This window comes from Scyliorhinus canicula, chromosome 7, assembly GCF_902713615.1.
Source record: "Scyliorhinus canicula chromosome 7, sScyCan1.1, whole genome shotgun sequence".
NCBI lineage: Eukaryota > Metazoa > Chordata > Chondrichthyes > Carcharhiniformes > Scyliorhinidae > Scyliorhinus > Scyliorhinus canicula.
In genome coordinates, this window is record NC_052152.1 from 31,666,822 (window position 1) to 31,687,191 (window position 20,370).

At 44.0% G+C, this 20,370-nt stretch overlaps 1 protein-coding gene across 2 annotated transcripts in view; it reads right to left on the minus strand.

Moving 5' to 3' along the window:
• Positions 1-226: 226 nt before the first annotated feature.
• Positions 227-20,370, minus strand: part of epha3 (eph receptor A3) — a 299,166-nt gene continuing 279,022 nt past the window's right edge. For both annotated transcript variants that reach the window (XM_038801693.1, XM_038801692.1), the window contains exons 16-17: positions 16,863-17,018; positions 227-1,147 (exon numbers count right to left, since the gene is read on the minus strand). In XM_038801693.1, coding sequence (XP_038657621.1) covers positions 1,042-1,147; positions 16,863-17,018 — 262 coding nt within the window. In that variant the 3' untranslated portion in view covers positions 227-1,041. The remainder of the gene's footprint in view (positions 1,148-16,862; positions 17,019-20,370) is intronic.

Below are 20,370 nucleotides of genomic sequence, written 5' to 3' on the forward strand. Positions count from 1 at the left end.
GGACACAGTACAAGATAAATACTCTCTCAGTCCAGAGTGGATTAGTAGAAAGAAGTGCACAAGTACGCAATGAACGTTTGTGTATGACCCTGCCAATCCAAGCCACAAGCTACAGAGACGACATTTTGTCAGGTAAATAGTCAAACACTTTGGCTAACCATACTGTGATCTGCATGTGTGTGCGTATTAGTAAAGTAGACATCATAAGACAAGAGCAATGGCAAGCTGTTGTGACAAAAATAGATAAAAAATTTAATGTAGATAATACATATTTCACAAAATTTTCAATACTGTGGGGGAATCAGATCATTTTTGAAAAAAATGAATTAACATTTGAGTACGTGTGAAATTGGGTTACCTTGTACAGGCTAATGTTTAATGATCATCTGTGCACACTCCAACATGGCAGAACAATAGGAAACGTTGGGAGGGGTCTTCCCTTTGACAGCAAAGTCTAAAATATGGGCTATTAATTGTTTAAGACATAATGCCATAAGATATTCATTAAACTTTCCATTCACCGCGAGATATCTATTGCCAAACTTTATCGATTTTGTTTTAGGAAATAATTTAACCAGTTTAAAAACAGAAAGCCACACTTAAGCTTGCATCCCATCTGCTGCTTCTAACTCATAGATTGGCTTATCAGTGTCCAAAAGTTCATTTATCTCTCTAACTATATTTTTTTCTTTTAATTAAAACAAAAAAGAAAGTCCTTTCTTCCCCATGACAGATTTTAACCAGATTTTCTTCTGCTGCCTGCCGATGAAAGGTTTTAAGATTCTAATTTTCTTACCATCATAAATAATACTTAAACATACCACCTTTTTTTAAATATATAAAAAAGGTAGAAAACAGAGCCATCATTCCTTTTTTTTTTAAGGCATTTACATTTATAGTTTGACAGTCTTTCATACACCACATCAACTGACCAAAATGCTTTTCCATTTTGTGGCCTCCATGTTATTATCAGTCCACATACCATTGTGGTGTCATTCTCATTGGTTAAATCCTTTGATGCACAAAGACTTGACTTGAAGTTTACACTGCAACTGGACTGTTCTTTGTGTGTGTTTCCAGTTGCTTAATGCTGCTCACTATCTTTTTCTGATGTCCAGAAAGAGTAACGCCCAGCTTCATTATATCACTGAAAGAGAAGACACACAGTCATGATTTTCTTTTTTTTAAAACTTTGTTCCTCTTTCCCCCACAACTGAATCAAAAGACATATGTTCCGCTGCATACATTTGTTACATTTCAAATGTGTTCTGCGTTCATAGCATAATCCTGGGTGATGGAATTAAAGTTTATGATATGCTGATATTCCTCTGAGCTCTTTCTGGGGAGGCTGGGCCTGACCCCCGTTAACAGACATCCCTTCGCCCAGAACTCCCACCAGCACCAACACTCGGAAAAAAAGACTGAACATGCAGGGCACCTTCTAGCAAGTGGGATTTGTGGAAATTCCGCTCTGCACTCCTGACTTGGGAATGAAAATTTGGTCCTACTTGGTCTGCTGGCGATGGGATTCTTTGATCGTGCCGGCAGCGCACCCCTGCCTGTGGGTTTCCTGGTCGCATGGGGCGGTTTCAATGGGATATTGACAAGCGACGGGAATACAGAATCCTGCCGCCAGCGAACGGCGTCGCCAAGTTCTCCATCCTCGCTAGCAGTGGTACCGGGGCGGACATGCAAAGGAGAATCCCTCCCCTGATCTGGGAATGCTGGAAATGTATGTACCAATGCTATTCACTGAAAATGAGGGGCATAATAAAATGAGGAAAAAACAAAAACAACCTTGTGCATAAACATAAAAATAATCTGTTTTGGAAATGAACTTATCATAAGTTATATCTGTTTCTTGCATGACTTCTCTTTCGATAATAGTGTAATCGGATTCTTTATTGAAAACAAACTCTGCCTTTTGAGCCAGATTGGGAAGGATTACTTCCTTCTAATACAGTACAGCTTGGAGCAGTTGATATGAGCCTGTTGATTCCTGGTTACAGTCAGGGACAAAGCTCAAACTACTCAGTCTTGGCCCAAAGAGACACGTTTCCAATTTCCATCACTGCTAATAATTCTTAATTTCCAACAGCAGTGTTTATTCCTGCCAAGGGGAACTTTTGGCACTGTAGTAAACTCCCAGAGCTCCCTTTGTGAGCTGCAAGTCCTCAATCAGAAGTTGTTAGGTACAGTAGCAGGCACTTCCTGTTTTAAACTTGCTTGGTCACGACCTGTTTGTCTTTTATTTTTGTTTTATAGACTCGCCGATTAAATTGCTTGAATTCGGTTGTTTTTATTTTACCATCAAGAAAGATTAAACATTTTTGTACATTAGAAATTCTTACATTTTCTTGACCCACAGTTACAGTTTTGGAAACTAACCTATCACTCACCTATTCGAACAAAACCAACAAGAAAAGTTACACTTTTACTAGGTCAATGCTGGAGGCAAATATTTTATGCTTAGAAAATTATATTTCATGGCATTCTTAATTTTAGCACAATAATGTGTCACTATCTCAGCATGTGCGTTTTCAGTGAGAATGCAATTGTCATCTTATTCATTTCTCAATAATCTAGAATGAAAGTCACAAATATAGGTTGAGAAGCAGTAGATTTAGAACTGAGATGAGGAGGAACTACTTCTCGTTGAGGGTGGTGAAATTGTTGAACTCACTGCCCCATAGTGCAGTGGAATCGGAGTCATTGAATGGTTTCAAGAAGGAGATAGATATATTTCGGATTTTCAAAGAGCAGGTTAAAGGGATATAGGGAACGGGTGGATGTTGAGAACAGGAAGAGATCAGCTATGATCTGATTGAATGGTGGAGCAGGCTCTAGGGACTGATTGGCCTACTCCTGCCCTGAATTCCTATGTTTCTGATGACATTAGTTCTCAGCCAAGCAACCTGCCCCATCCATCAATACACATATTAAAGGTAGGCGATGCATTAGCTCTGATTTGAATTCTGGGCTGGACTGAATCAGGTAGGCTGGTTAAATAGGAAGCCCCAATTGCTAGCATAAGACCCAGATTAAAACAATCTCTTCAAGAGGCCGTGAGTTCAAGTCATACACCAGACACTTGAGCACAAAAATCTAGGCTGACATTCCAATGGAGTAGGAAGGGAATGCTGCACTTTCAGATGACAGACTAAGCTGAGGTCCCATCCTCTCTCACAGGTGTAAGTAAAGGAGCCCATAGTACTATTTCTAAGACAGCAGGGGACCTAGCCCCAATATCCTGACCAATATTTATCAACATTATAAAAATGTACGATTTGGTCATAACATTGCTGCTATAGAGCTTGCTCTGCGCAAATTGGTATTTCCTGCATTACAACACGGCAGCACGGTAGCCTTGTGGATAGCACAATTGCTTCATAGCTCCAGGGTCCCAGGTTCGATTCCAGCTTGGGTCACTGTCTGTGTGGAGTCTGCACATCCTCCCCGTGTGTGCATGGGTTTCCTCCGGGTGCTCTGGTTTCCTCCCACAGTCCAAAGATGTGCAGGTTAGGTGGATTGCCCTTAGTGTCCAAAAATGATAAATTGCCCTTAGTGTCCAAAATTGCCCTTAGTGTTGGGTGGGGTTACTGGGTTATGGGGATAAGGTGGAGATGCTGACCTTGGGTAGGGTGCTCTTTCCAAGAGCCGGTGCAGACTCGATGGACCAAATGGCCTCCTTCTGCACTGTAAATTCTATGATATCTATGATAACAGTAACTGAACATCATTGACTATAAAACACTTTGGGACATCCTGTGATCTTGTGAGACAAATCTTTTTCTTTCTTAGATTGATGGCCTACGGTATTTGGCAAAGTGTCCAGCGTACGCGAGTAGAGACCAGTGCTCCAGATGTGCTGAGAAAGATGAAAATGAGTACTTCAGGCCGACTGAAAAGATGAAAAGTACTTGCCTCTCACAAGGGAGTGATATGAAATATTGAAGGCCTGCCAGAAAGTTTCAGCATTAGGGCTGGCTGGAGGTACGAGAAGCGTTCAGCCGGTCTGCGTGATATGGGGCTGGATTCTCTCATCCCCCAGTCACGTGTTTCACGGTGGCGTGCCATTCGCTGGTGGCGAGATTCTCTACACCCACCACTTGCCAATGGGATTTCCCATTGAAGTCACCCCATGCTGCTGGGAAACCCACAGGCAGGGGTGCATTGCCGGCGGGAACAGTGAACGGTCGGAGGTCCCAACGGTCAGAGGATTCCGGCCATTATCTCATACAGTATCAGCCTATCTTGGAAAGTGCAACCAGCTCCAGGAATACTACAGTTAGGCATGCACTACAGGAGGCACTGATAACGTCCTTGGGAACTGCCCATGCAGGTTCTAAGCTCCAACTTGGGAGAGATATGTGTCCACCTTGGACCAAAGAGATAGGCACTTTCAAAGAGTTACATTAGATTCAGTGAAGAAACTTGCCGGCCCATTGAGAAACCACCCATCGAGAAATAATGCCTGGCCAGGCTACCCAGGTAGAAGCAGCCATAGTGCTGCAACTGGCTACTGGGCCCTCACAGGCTCAGGCATCCAGTATCTCAAGGTCTTCTTGTGGCTGTAACATGAGGAACAGAAGCAGCAGCAGCAGTCTAATGACAGCTTTGCTGGGAGCACTGGGGGATTACCTCGGAGTTAGGAAACCTGCTTATAAGAAAGGCACATGGATTGACAATTGGATGAAAAAATGAATGGAAAGCAATCATTATAAATGAGTCTGAAATTCATCATCTTTATGACTTTTGGCATTTGATCTGCAGTGTGGTTTTATAGCAGCTTCTGATCTGGATTAACTGTGTGTCATTGATTTAGAAGTTAGCTGAATAGCTTTATGTTCTTTAATGCTGGTTTAAGGATCTGGTGAAGAATGTGCTAATTATTATGTGTATGGACTTCATGCAAGTTGTCAGTGCAGGAGAGTAAACAAGTTATCCAAATTGCTGCATAATTAATATTTCTCACAACTCTTGCTGCTGATTGCTGATGGCACCCTCTTTCTTCTGCTGCTTTTTTGCCTTGCCCCTAGTCTTCCTAATCTGTTCAGGATTACTGCTGTCTTCTCCAAATCAAGCAAGGTTGTGCAATATGCGCAATAATATTTTTGTTCTTTCGTGAGATTTGGGTGGTGCTGGATATCATCCAGGTCTTGCTGCATTTGGACGAACACTTTCAATAACTGTCAATTCGTGAATGGTGCGAAACATAGTGTAATCAATAGTGGATACCCCACTTCTGACATTATGAAGGAGGGAAAACCATTAAAAAAAACTGTTGATGATATTGGGCTTCGGACACTATCCTGAGGAACTCCTGCAGTGATGTCCTGGGACTGAGATGATTAGCCTCCAATAACCACAGCCATCTTTCTTTGTGCCAGGTATGACTTCCACCAGAGGTGAGTTTTCTCCCGATCTCCATTAACTTCAATTTTGCCAAGGCTTCTTAATGCCACATTCGGTCAAATGCTGCCTGATGTCAAGGCCATTCACTTCCACCTAACCTTTGGTGTTCAGCTCTTTTGTCCATATCTGGACCAAGGTTGTAATGAGTTCAGGAGTTGAGTAGCATGAGTGAGCAGGTGTCTGCTATGTAAGTGCCACTTGTTAGCACAGTTGATGGTGTTCCATGTATAAGGACAGTAGTCTTCTGCAGTATCCATCTCAGGCTTTATTTAACTGGTCTTATGATGTCTGCCTCATGACATAGTCACATGTCTACAGGAAGCCAGGTGTGTCAATCAGACTGGTTACCTTTCACAACTCAAACATCCCCCTTTTCATTTGGCCCCATTTGGGCCAGCTGTTCCCCATTCCATGTCCATTTGACACACAGCTCACCTTTGTTCTGCCAATGAAATATTCTATTCTCTTTATGCACCACTATCAGCATCTTTCTTAGCCTTAATCACCCCCATTTACATTCCCTTTGTCTTTCTGTTCACAGCACCTTTGTCAATCTCCACCTATCGCTGGCCCTCTATCCAACGCCACTGCTCCATGTCCCCCTCCCACCCACAGCAGTATATATCTGGCCCTATTTCCAGTTCTCTCCAGCTTTGCCAAAGTCATCCAGACTTGAAACGTTAGCTTTCTTCTCTCTCCACAGATTCTGTCAGACCTGCTGAGATTGTCCAGTATTTTCTGTTTTTGTTTCACATTCCAGCATCCGGAGTAATTTGCTTTTATCCCTCTTTTCATATCGAACAAAGGTACAGACATCCTCCTTTTCCTAGTGAGCAGAAAACACGTTTGTCTATACGATCCTGTGTGACTGTGAGTTACCCACGTTACTCAATATACACCCACTGTTCTCATTAACATTCACATATATGTCTTTGGTTGCGCCTGTAATTCGGGTTGAGTTTTTTCAACCCCTGCTTCGAGTTGCCAACAGTGTCATTCTTTCCTCCTGGTACCTTTGTGCTGCCCCTGAAATTTGTTTAGTCAGATCTCCTACAGCTTGGTTCATTGAAGACTTTAATTTATCGTGCGTTTTCACTGGTATATACTCAGGTGGAATCTTACCCTTCACCACTTCCAGTTCAGCTCTGATGTGAACATTCTCCATTGGCTCAGGCATTTCATTGCATTGATGTGGTTTCCCTCTCGCTGCGGCCTTCTGTCACCCTGGCTTGGGATTATTGTGTTGCCCTTTCTCTGTTGGCACGTTCAGGATTACCAGCCCAAGCTTCAGACTTGCTCCTGCTGAGATGAGTGGCATTTGCATCCCAGTTATAATCTCAAATTCGAGATCTTCCTTCTTGCTCCTGCATTGGGCTGAGAGACTAATTTGTCCTCTCGAAATGTGTATCATGCTACGAGTCTCAAATACAGTTTCAATCTTACATTCACGAGTTTCATTTTGGATCTCCATTTTGAGTCACTTGACACAGAATGTTATACCTGTGAAGGTTATTATGTGGCATGACGCACCAGTGACTATCTGACACTTGCTCACTTGATACGCTCCCTCTCCATGCATTATTATAACAGTCCATTTTTTCTCCTTTATACTTGACTGAACCAACCTGTTGTATCATGTATAACTCTTCATCAGGTTCATCAACTGAGACCTCTTCCATGACTATCTCCATAGAATCCATAAAATTACTACAGTACAAAAGGAGGCCATTCGACCCATCAAGTCTGCACCGACTCTCTGAAAAGACATTTCCTCCGCCCTATCCCCATAACTCCACCTAATCTGAACATTTTTGGACACTAACGAGCAATTTTAACTTGGCCAATCCACCTAATTTTCACATCTTTGGACTGTGGGAGAAAACTAGAGCACCCAGAGGAAACCCACGTGGGCGCGCAGAGAATGTGCAAATTCCAGACAGTCAACCAAGGGTCCCTGGCACTCTTAAGCAGCAGTACTAACTATAGTGCCACCGCGCTGCCCCAAAATTGAATTCAAATTTCTTCATTTGCTATGGTGGCATTTGAACCCGAGTCTCCAGATCACTAGCTCAGTGACAGTACCACTACGCCTCCACTTGTTTTGCTTTTTTCTTGCCAAACACTACTGCGCAAAATGCTTCTGCTTCTTACAGTGAAAACACTCCTTTCACCAAGCTGAACAATCATTCTTTTCCAGTGCACGCTGTTCTCTGCAGTATTTTCATCCTGCGCTTTGTCTGTGATTGCTCTGTCCTTTTGGGTTGAATTGTTACTCAGCATGATGGATCTCCTGATCTGCTCTGCCTGACATATTCTCCAGCTGATGTTTCACAACTTTGGCATTTCGACACATGGCTATCGTTTTCTTTAGCGTCTGTTTATCATCCTTCAGTAGACTCGCTCTCACCAAGGGGTCTCTCACACCCAAGTCTAATCTATCTTTAATCAGATCATCTTTTGGCTGTCTGAACTCACATGGTTCTGCCAGCTGCATTCCTGCAGTCACGTACTATTCACTGGCCTCATTTTCACGCTAGCGTTGAATACATAACATTCATATGTAACATTCGCTCGGGGTTCAAAACGTGCGTTCGAGGCATTCAAAATCTCTGCCATCTGTCCTCTTTGCTCATCAGATAGATTTAGGATGGTATAGCAGTCGCTCCTCGGCATTGTTAAAAGTGTAGTTACTCTTATTTTTTCAGGCTTGTTAATTTGATGCACTCTCATAGTTTTGCCATTGTAAGTGAAAAAACTACTACCAGTTTTAGCAAATATCGCTGTTCGTTTCGGCTGGAGATTGGAGCGGAAAATTTTCCAACAGCTGTTTTTACTCACTCAGTGATTTACTTGCAGCCTTTGTTTGTGTTCCTTAATTCTTTTGTGTCTGTTTTTCCTTAGCCATTTTGCAGGAATGTCCAGAGTTTGGAACTTTTCTGTGAGCCTTTCTTAGCTGTGCTTTTTCCTCTGCAGCCAATATTTAATTTGCAGCCTGTGTGTGCTTTTCTTTTGTCCTTACTTTTCAACAGCCTTTTATGCAGTTTTGGGCCCTTTGGTGTGCCTGGGTTCTCAGCATCTTCTCTGCAACATTTCCAAGGTTCCAAAATCTAGTTATCTTCACTTCTTAACACCATGTTTCATGAATAAGCAATATCTGTCTCATTGAAAGGCTTTATTGAACTGGTTTTAAGATGTCTGCCTCCAGAAGTAGACGCATGGCAAAGTCACATGACTACAGAAATTGAAATGTGTCAATTAGACTGATTACATTTCAAAACCCAAAAACACAGCACCTTCCTTCACTTTGTTGCTGATCGAAAGAAGGCTGATAGGTCTGATATTGGCCAGGTTGGATTTGTCTCGATTTTTGTGGAGAGGACAGGTCTGGGCGATTTTTCATAATGTTAGGTAGATACCCGTGTTGTAGCTGTCCTGGAACAGTGTGTCTATGGGGTGCAGCTAGCTCTGGGGCATAAGTCTTCAGTTCTATTACCAGGATGTTCTCAGGCTCTTGGGAGTAGGCCGAGATGGATCACACACCTGGTACTTCTGGCTGAAGATGGATGTAATGCTTCAGCCTTCCACTGATTTTCTGGCTTGCTCATCACTGAGGATAGTGATATTTATAGAGTCATTGTGGGGAAGATCCTTCCGGATGCTTGAATTTCTGCTTTGGCAGACCTCTGGTATGATCAGTATTCACCATGGTGGTTTTGGTTATACCCATGTTGATCAGGCATGAGGAGTGTCATGGCCCATGTGTGCAGGAGCCTCCATTGTCCTGCACTACTACCTTGTCATGTTAGGGAAAATATTAGGGTAATGGTTGAGTTTGTTAGGAAAAAGGCATTGTGCCAACCATCTAGATACCTTTCTGTCATTGGAGACAAGCCTAACATTAATGAAATGGGAGCCTTTTCTATCAGCAAATGTTGCCGACTGGTAACAATCAATGGGCTCCTGGACATGAAGGTATCCAGCGACTACTGCAAATCCCCAAACTTTATGCTGTTCATGGTCAATGGGTAAGGTGATATATCTCGGTCAATTCTAGAGAACAGGGCATTGAAGACCTGCTAGATTTAGCTGTGCTTTCCAGACTGGGCGATATAGCAGAATGGAACGAGTTAGTGGCAAAGATGTTAAGCTGACTTAGGCAGTCTGGTAGAGCACGAGTCCCTGTTCCTGCTGCAGGAGAGGTCACAACAAACTGCCTGGAGAATTACAACCTCTTGATCAATTATTCACCAAGAAACAGAGCAGAATTTTATCAGACTCAAGGGTGACCGTTTAGGAAGCGTGAGAGCTGGGAAAATAGAGGGGAGCCATGTGGGAATGACTCTCCAGCTCAGTCTGAAAATCAAGAATATTTCTGAGTGGCGGGACTTGGCTGTGGCCTGGCTGCCCACTGATGCAAGTGGACAGCCAATTTCTATAACTAAAGGCTGAAGAAAGGCTGATTTTCCCAGGCTGCCGACATTTTAGAACCCTCCCCTGGAAGGGTTTTCTTTCCATTCACCAGGGTCTGCCTGATAAGTGTTTTAAAAAGTGAAGTAATGCTCACCTTTCTTTTTTTTTTTAAATTTAGAGTACCCAATTCATTTTTCCCCAATTAAGGGGCAATTTAGCGTGGCCTACCCTGCACATCTTTGGGTTGTGGGAGCGAAACCCACGCAAACACGGGGAGAATGTGCAAACTTCACACGGAGAGTGACCCAGAGCCGGGATCAAACCTGGGACCTCGGCACCGTAAGGCAGCAAAGTTAACCACTGTGCCACTGTATTGTCCCCTGTAATGCTCACCTTTCTGAGAGTGCCTCCATTTTGAGATGGCCTTGCATTCTGCTAGCAGCCTGAGCAACAGGCACTTGTCTCAAAGGGACAGGTGAGTCTCCAGAACTGTCTGCCGTCTAATTGGACAGGCAGTGTGGTCGACCGGCTCTCTGTTGCCTCCCCAGTCTATTAGCTCTTCACTGTCCTCACCTGGCAATGTTACGGGAAAAATATCCCTTCACGTTCATTGGACATCTGACTTACCACCCCAACGATGGAAAAATATCACCCACTAACTCTCTTCACCTGCACATACCGTAGAATGAATAGTCCCCTCACTTGCTGTGTTCTTACAGGCACACCTGTTATAGCCACTGATAACTGAAGCTACTGGTATTCTTCCTCCAAATAGTCCTCTATCCAAGTGTAACTGCCAGCAGAAAAGCTCACAATAAGGAAGCAAGATTAGCAAGGGAGAAAAAACAGCAAAGAAACGTGAGGAAGTTGTGATCTGGGAGCTGGAATCCAGAAGCACGATACACATATCCTCTGACCCAAGTACCTGTTATATCTGAGTCACCCGTAACCACTCCAGTTGTCTCTATGAGGCCAATCCTGCTAATTTTATTGATAAATTGGCGCCGGACTGGACGATGGGATTTAGCTTTAAAATCACTTTGGAATCCTAATTGAACCACAGAACCAGAAGTTAAGAGGTCCAAATCTTTCGCTCGGCGAGTTAAAATGGTGGCCTGTGGGAAGGCAGCAGGAAAGGAGCAATAAGTCTTCGGAAACAATTTAATCACCTACCTAAGCTGTTCCAGCTCAGAGGCCTTGGTTACAAACCCACTTGTAATTCAACAAGTGACTTAATTTGAACTGTCGTAGTATTTAAAGAATGGTGCTGAGATGATGATTTATTTCAAGAGAATTGTCTGGACTTAGAGTCAATTTAAATCTCTTAGCTGAGTTATACCATTAAGCAGTCAGCATCAAATGTAAGGCAGGTTTTATGACTTGCACTTAGCAAGTGATTCTATTTCATTGATATCTGATGTTCCATCCATGTAATAATAATAACGACCATTTCCTCTGACCTCAGCATCCTTATAAACAGTATCAATTCACCAAGAAATCTGATCCCTCGATTTGGATAACCAGAATCTATGGAGAAAAATAACTCATTCACTAGTTGTACCACAGCCGATTTTCCACATACACGTGGCAATTCAGTCTAAATGCGGCACAGTGGTTATCACTGCTGCCTCACAGCGTCAGGGTCCCAGGTTCAATTCCCAGCTTGGGTCACTGTGAGGACTCTGCACGTTCTCCCTGTGTCTGTGTGGGTTTCCTCCAGGTGCTCCGGTTTCCTCCGCAGGTTAGGTGGGTTTACGGGAAAAGGATGGTGGAAGTGGGCCTGGGTAGGGTGTTCTTTCGGAGGGTTGGTGCAGATGCGATGAGGCGAATGGCCCCCTTCTGCAATGTAGGAATTCTTTGGATGTTGGCACATTCCAGCGTCTGTTTGTGTACATAGAGGGAGAATTCAGAATGACCAACTCACCTAACAGCACGTTTTTCGGGACTTGTGGGAGGAAACCGGAGCACCCAGAGGAAACCCACGCAGACGCAAGGAGAATGTGCAGTTCCGCACAGACAGTGACCCAACTCGGAAATCGAACTGGTACCCTGGAGCTGTGAAGCAACAGTGCTAACCAGTGTGCTACTGTGTTGTCCCCCCTGCAAAGATGGTTAGTATTCTGAAGTGTGCTTGTGCTCTCAAGTGAAGTCTAGCAGTGAATTAGCACTCTACTGAGTATTAAAAAAGTCAAACATTTTATGGCTGGGTTGAGATTACCTATTAAACCTCAAGTCTGGTTTAGCTCAGTGGGCTAGACAGCTGGTTTGTAACGCAGAACAAGGCCAGCAGCACAGGTTCAATTCTTGTACCAGCTTACCCGAGCAGGTGCCGGAATGTGGTGACTAGGGCTTTTCACAGTAACTTCATACTTGTGACAATAAAATATTATTATTGTATTTGGGTGCAGAGAGAAGCAGTGGGCAAGGGTTTAATGTACTGCAATTTACATTTAGATCCAATACACGATTAAGTAGAATCCACATTTAATGTGGTAATGCTATGCTTTTGCTCCATTTGTTTTACAGCTGGTTTTCCATTGCTGTTCAAACTGATGCCATTGGCCGCTCAAGGAAAAACAAAAGAGCAATTGAGAAAGTGTTGGACTAATTCGCAACTTCCTTCACCAATGAGAGAACTGGCTCGGAAGGTTTCCACACCTGATTCAATGGGGGAGATTTTGAGGATTTCCAGCCGGCAAGTGGTGGGACACATATTATTGCCCCACTCCTGTTGACAGTCAAGCCAATGTTACAATATTAAGGGTCGCTTGCCGTGAGTGCGCACCTGAATCAAGTTGGGAGGCCCGTTTTTAGGATGATCCTATCGCATAACTGGGGTCTTACGTGTTATTCTTGGACTCAGTTGGGTAGAATTCATAACATGCCCACTCTGTAAAGTTTCAGCTGGTAGCTCAACCGAGGAGGCGGCCACAAAGTAACGTATTAATTTATTTTTGGCGGGGGCGGGAAAAGCCAGACTGGTCTCCGAGGCTCCACAAATGGGCTTTCATCACACTGGATTCTCCCCCTTCTCTTGAATGGAACCTCCCACCATCCTCCCCAATGCAAACCAGAAACCATGGATACCGGACAGGCCACTTAATATTAGGGTGACGGAGAGCTGAGAACTGCTTTGAGACACTCACTGTTACCCCGCAGGCCACTGATCCCAATCAGGCTCAGGTCTCAAAATAAATGGAGAAAAGGCTAATCAAATGTTACATTCACTTTTGAGAGTTGCTGCCAGTATTTATTAATAAAACTATAGACGTTTATGGTAAAATCAATCAGTTGTTTCGCAAGGCAGATTTATTGGTAGATCAAGATGCCATTGAAGAAGAATGCTTTTAAAGAAAAATAATTTTAAAAATCGAAGAGTCAAAAAGAATGCAGTAAGAGACTAAGGCAGCCCAGACCCACAAAGGCTCTGGGGTTTCATGTTCAATCAAGAAAACAGGTTCCTCTATTTAAGTTTGTATTGATTATTGAAACATACTGTTAGTTGATGTTTTCACAGAACGTAGAGGGTTAAATGTGCCAATCTGAGCTTTCTGTATCAGAAATGCAAAGCCCATGGCCCGGATTCTCCAAGCCCGTGCCAGGTCGGAGAATTGCTGGAAATTCCCGCCACGCCTCTCCGACACGCGATTCCCCGCCGACTGGAGAATCGGCGCCAGTCGCGGCGCGTGCGGTCGAGGCTGTGCAGCGATTCTCCGCGGTCGACCCACCGAGTTCCTGCTGAGTTCCACCGCCAAGGCTCCAACCTGGTACCACTTGGCGGGAGCTCAGACCCACGGCCGCGGTGGCCATCTGGCTGGGGGGGGCAGGGGGATCAGACTCCGGGGGGGCATGCACGACAGCCAGGCCCACGATCTGGGGCTACCGATCGGCGGGTGCACACGGTCTGGAGGGGGCCGACCTCCTTCCGCGCGGGCTCGCTGTGTCGCTACGGGCCACCACGCACATGCGCTAGTGTGGAAACGGCCACCATGCGCATGTGCCAGCGTGTAAACTGCCACCACGCGCATGCACGGACCCGCGCGGGCAGTGTAGGGCCGCGTATTGGCACTGGAGCAGCGCGCAGCACTCCGGCACCGTGCTGGCCCCCTGTAGACCACTGAATCGCTGGGCCAAGAGTTGATGCCGGTGTAAAATACTCGGTGTTTATGCTGGCATCAACACTTAGCCGGGATTGATCATTGGAGAATCCCGGCCCAGGACGCTATCTTAATGTCTCCTATAAGTATGCACAGCTGCCCTGGTCTTCTGCTTGCATCGGTGAAGAAGCAGTGAAAGGCAGAGATAATAGGGAAAGATTCTGTTGATTCTGTGTGTGTGCTTGTGTGCTTACAAAGTAACAGTGACTTCACTTCAAAAGTACTTAATTGGTTGCAAAGCGATTGGGAACATGCTGAGGATAAGGTTGTGGAAACCTTTATCGATGTATAAAAATTACAGACCGTCAGATTTTTCAACAGCATCAGAGTATCAGGGACTCTATATCCAACAGTTTGCTGCCAAAATGCCACCTCTGTAAATGGCCCTGGTCAAAAGGTTTCAGTCAATGCTAGTCTACCTGGCTATTGTACATTTATGTGAATAATCTGGGCATAGATTTGCTTCATTTCATTGGCTAGAAAGTGCTGGATGTCCACTCTGCACTTGCCCAAAGGCTGAACTTTGATTAGGAATTCATGAACACAAGCCCATCTCACGCCGTGTGGCAGAGTAAAAATAAGAGAGAGGAATTCAGAACTGAAACTAATCTGTCAAATATTCTATTGCTTTTACAATGAGAGCTGTTACAATGGTGCAACAGAACGTATTCTTAAATGATGGGTTCATGGAAATCATTCTTTTGCTGCTTGTCGCTTAATTACTTTCAAGTGTTCCCATTTATGATATATTTGCACCGTCAGATTCTGCTGCTCTTCTTTCATCGGTGAGCTGGGGAAAAGATCTGGAAAAATCTAAATATTCTCTCCTGGTTTCAAATTCCTGGATATGGTAGACAACAGGCTTAGCCATTCACTACCACTTCTGGTTGGGCCACATGAAACAATATCAGGCCCTGTGCTCTCTCATCTACTAAATATGCTCAATATCCCAGCATCATCCTGCAAAGCAAAGATTATTTCCCTTCTGTTGTCTCCTTAAACCCCTCCCTCCAGTCCCCTCAACAATAAATGCAAAGACTTCTTTGTCACTAAGATTAAGACCATCCAATAAGCTGCCTCCACCCCATCGTACCCTTCCATTAGTCCATTGGGACAGACTTCCTTCCTGACCTGGCTCTGAACTTGTATCTTTTTCTAATTTCTCCCCTATTCTCCTCTTGTCCTCTCTGAGCTCTTCTTCCCACCGCATGCTCCCTCAACCTTATTCCCACTAAACTGCTGATCCCTCCCTAGTCTGGGTGACAGTCAATATTGTTCATGATTCTCTATCTTCGCATGTTGAGCTTCTATCCTTTAAATCTGTCATCATCACGCCTCTCCTCAAAACATCAACTCTTGATCTCACCACCCTTGCAACCTTTTTTCCTCTCCAAATTCCTTAAACGCGTTATCATCTCGCAAATAATGTCCCATTTTTCCCGGAATTACAGGTCAAAATCACTCCGATCCGGTTTTCACTGCCTCCACAGTATTGAAACAAACCAAAGTCACAAATGACATTCTGCTTGGCTGTAACAAAGGTAAACCATCCCTCCTCATCCTTCCCGACCTTTCTTTGACATGGTTGAGAACATCATCTCCTTCCAACGTCTCCCACTGTCGCCTGGCTGAATGGGACTGCTCTCCCATGATTCCATTCTTATCCATTTAATTGTATCCAGAGGATCACTTGCAATTGCTGCTCTTCCTGCTCCTGCATCATTACCTCTGGTGTCTCCCAAGGATCTATGCTAAGCCTCCTCCTATTTCTCTTCTACATGCTGCCCTGCAATCATCATCCAAAAGCACAGAAATCCTCCGGAATTCACCAGCCGTTTGCTGGCAGTGGGATTCTCTGATCCCGCTGGCAGAGCACTCCAGTCCGCAGATTTCCCAGCAGGGTGGGGTGGCTTCAATGGGAAATGTCATTGATAAGTTGCAGCAGTAGTGGAAAACCACTCCGGCGACGGCCTAGCTTATCTGAGATTCAATGCTGGCTGAGCAGAAATTCCCTCCAATTAAATATTGGGAAGGTTGAAACCATTGATTTTAGTCCCTGCTCCAAATTATGTGTCTGGCTACTAACTCCAGCCCTCTCCTTGTAACAGTCTGAGATTAAACTAGTTTGTTCACAGCCTTGGTGCCACATTTTATCCCTTCCACAGTTCCTCAGACACTAGCCGTTCACTTAACTACTGAATGCTCTTTAATTTTAGTTTATACTCTGATGTGATGTGGGCGGCGCTGACAAGACCAGCATTTGTTGCCTATCTCGAATTGCCGAGCTTGCCAAACTATTTCAGAGGACTTCAAATAGTCAAATATATTGTTGTGGGTCTGGAGTCACGGGTAGACCAGTAGATTTATTTCCTTAAGTGTGGCTTCTAAACAACAATCAATAATGATTTCATGGTCACCGTTACTGATCTAGTTTTTCAATTCCAGGCTATTAATCAAATTTGTTACAGCTGCTATGGTGGGAGTTGAACCCTTGCCCTCTGAACATTAGCTTGAGTCTCTGGACTATTAGTCCAGTGACGTTACCAATACACCACTGTCACCTCAATATTTAAAAAGCTATCACAAGAGCAAGGTATCAAATGATTCCAAATCGTTCCAGAATTTCACAACCTTAAGCATTGGCATTGACTTGCCTCAGTATTTCTATCATTAAAGCCAGATAGGGAGTTTCATTAACATCCAATTGTCTAGAGTTTAGTGCTTCAAGATGCTTGCAAATCCAAAGTTAATATAACACGAGCAGTCGGATGCAGGCATCCCAGCACTGAAGACACATCTGGACCATAGCACATATTTCTACAGCTTGTTTAACTTCTTCAAAATGCTGTACTGTCACTGAAAAATAAAAGAGTGTCTTACTCTGAGGCCAATTTTGCCACCATGTCGCAGGAGCTGTACCCTGCCCCCGTGAAGCTATCCTTGTATGGTCCCATCCGGACACCGTCAAGCCAGTCACCCACGGAGCGGAAGGCTGTAACGTCTGTGTTGCTCCGGTCAAGCAGCAGATTTGATGGCCTAATTGGAAGGAAAGCAGGAAGCCAGGAATAAGTACAGAGCATTATGTGTGAAAGCAACAACTTGTAACAGCAGGGACTTCCAGGCTGCACGCAGCTTTTCAGCACGGCCATGGAATTTGTCTGTCACTCTAACTTCATCTGTTCAAGCTGTTAGATTACAGCTCGATGGACCACTGTGCAACCGACAGGTTTGAAACTAGCCAGTTTGTGCTTGCATTCTACTAAAGCAAAATGCTCAGATGAGGGCATTAACAATACCTTCGGACAGCATGAATTTGAAAATAAACTATGTTTATGTCTCGCTATTGCCTCATAATGGGCATAACTGCAATATGCAAGTGGATAGACTGGGCCCAGACAGTGGAATTACCCATTGCCTCCAGCTGGCTACAGTGACTAGCTAATAAAGATGCAAAAACCAACCTGAGGGAGTGCTGCCCTGCCAATATTTTTATTGTTGACTATAGCTGAGCTCGTGACTCTGAAACACATTGTCTGGCAACTTGACAACTCCAACTGACCTGTTCAACCGAATCTGGAATTTGATACTGGGCCAGAACGGACTGATATTAACCCTGTTAATCTATAGTGGAGGTTAGACGGAAGGCTAAGTAAAATGAACGCAGCAACTTATTTCCTCCAATCTTCAATGGTTGCAGCGCTACTTTGCACTTTAAGTAGTGAGTGTTGGTCATCTGATGGAAGCTATAGGGAATTTGACAGGGTAGGTTGGCCCAGGTCTCTGCAGAGAGGTCCTGGGAGTTAAGACCTCTCCTGCCTCACCCTGAGGAGAGCTGGAGGGTTTAGCACCTGTCTCGGCAATCACCCACGACACCCACATGTGGGCAACACTTATCATAGTGGTTAGCATCGTGGCTTCACAGTGCCAGGGTCACTGGCTCGATTCCCTACTGGGTCACTGTGCGGAGTCTGCACGTTCTCCCCGTGTGTGTGTGTGGGTTTCCTCCGGGTCTCCAGTTTTCTCGCACAGTGCAAAGATGTGCAGGTTAGGTGGATTGGCCATGCTAAATTGCCCTTAAGTATCCAAAAAGGTTACGAGGGGTTATTGGGTTAGGGGGAATAGGGTGGAAATGAGGCTTAAGTGCAGACTTGATGGGCCAAATGGCCTCCTTCTGCACTGGATGTTCTATGACTGCCACCAAAGTTAATATCCATTCTTAGGTCACCCACTTTTCAACATATTCGAGTTTCCTATAATCGTCAGTAGACTTTAGCATTGTCGATGTTGCATTCTGCACTAAAAATAAAAATCAAAGACATTTGCTTTAAAGAAAAGTAGTTGGCAGTGCTCCTTCCTTTGAATCAGAAAGCCGTGTGCTGAGGTCACACTGCGACCCAATTTTTATTCTGCGCAAGTGAGTTAAAATCTCGCCACAGAATTTGAACACAAACATTTAAGGCTGACTCTCCAGTATGGTACTGAGGGAAAGCCACAATGTCGGACTTTTGGTTGAGGCGCTGTGTGTCCCCGCTTGTGGATTCAAAAGTTATCATGGTGCTGTTTTAATGAAAATTAAAGCAAATGTCAATACCCTGGGAGAACTGAATTTCAGATTATTTTGTAATGCATGAAAGGCTTGTTTATTGCTGCAAGTAAATGGGGCAAAATTTATGATGAAAGAAATGTATTCCTTTTATAAACGTTTTTTATTCTATTCCAATGCAAAACGTGACAAGATAAGGAAGCTAAGATTATCCAAATGAAATGACTGACTGTGAGTTCCTAGTAAATGATGCCATAGTTTTTTGAAATTCACTGAGCTACCTTTTCACAACATTCGTCAGTTAACAATGTGGGATCACAAAATAATTTATTCTTATTATTAGATTTCCTGTGATTCTGTTCATGGTAGATTGAATGACAAGCTGTATTTTAATGACAGGCATTTACATGCAATATGTAACATATTATTCTGCTGTCATGTATATAATGCTGCTCACGTGAAGCTCTGTTAAATGTGGACTATCCCTTTAAGACCTTAATACCTTCCGGCAGCAAACATCCTTGGGACAACTGCAGGTTAATTCCTGTGGTGAAGGAAATTTGCAGAATGACGGTGCTTGTAACTGCCTGACTCCTGGCCATTTTGCAGACGTATCTCAGCAAAATCAATTAACCTTAATTGACCAAAGCAAGAAGTAGCTGTCTATCTCTTTCGTTTCAGACTTTAGACATTCTGGGGTGGGACATCTGCAGGGTGACAGATGCTCCAAATACATTTCCGTGGACTAACGGGTTTCCCCTATTGGGAGTCCGTTGTGGCCCAGTTGGTAGTGCTCTTAACTTTGAATCAGAAGTCTATGTGCTGAAGTCACACTGAGGCCCAATTTTTACTCTGTGCTCGTGAATTAAAATCTTGTCACAGAATTTAAATGCAAACATTTTAGGCTGACTCTTCAGTGCAATACTGAGGGAAAGCCGCACTGTCAGTCTTTTGGATGAGGCCCTGTGTGCCCCCTCAAGTGAACGCAGAAGATATCATGGTACTATTTTGAAGGAAAGCAAGTGAGCTAATCGTGGTGGCCTGGCTAATATTTATCCCTCAATCATAAAAATAGCTTATCACATCATTACATTGCTGTGTGTGGGAGCTTGCTGTTCAATAATTGGCGGTCACATTTCCGGCATTATAACAACACTTTATAAGTGCTCCATTGGATAGAGTGCTGTGGGACATCCCGTGGTCATGAAGGCGCTATATAAAAGCAATTATTTTCTTTCTTTGCTCACAGTGAATCAGAGCAGTCACTAAAGTGCAAGGGGGCAAAGATGAGCAACAGTGAAACAGCAGACTACTGTATACCACATCTGATTTTCTTCAGTGAATTCAACGGAAAAGAAAAGCAAGCCGTCAACTGGCTTTAAGCCTGTGTTGCACTATTCAACAATGACAGCTAAAGTGTGACAGGAAGTAAATGCGAGGCTTAAAGGAAGCACTAGTATTGACCTCTAAAAAGGGACTTCAATTGACTGGGATGGAAGGGTGATTGGCTTGTGTGGTTCCGCTGCAGGAAAAGCAGAAAACATCTGGCAGCAGCAATCACTGCATTGCACAAGATGCAGTTTCTCCTTAACAAAGTGTACAAGTTGCAAATGAGCAATTACCTATATATTGTCCGACTGAACAGACTTAAAAAAGGTTTGCGGAGGTAAAAAGATAATAAAGACTACAGGAAGCTCCTCATTTGGGGATTCCAATATTCCTTGGTTTTCTGCAGCATTGAAACGTTCGGGTTAATCGATAATAACCTCTTTGGATAGGACCAACGTGACTGCAAATGTTTGGAATTATTTGTTAGTTAATAATGTTAGTTATTATTGTCTGGAG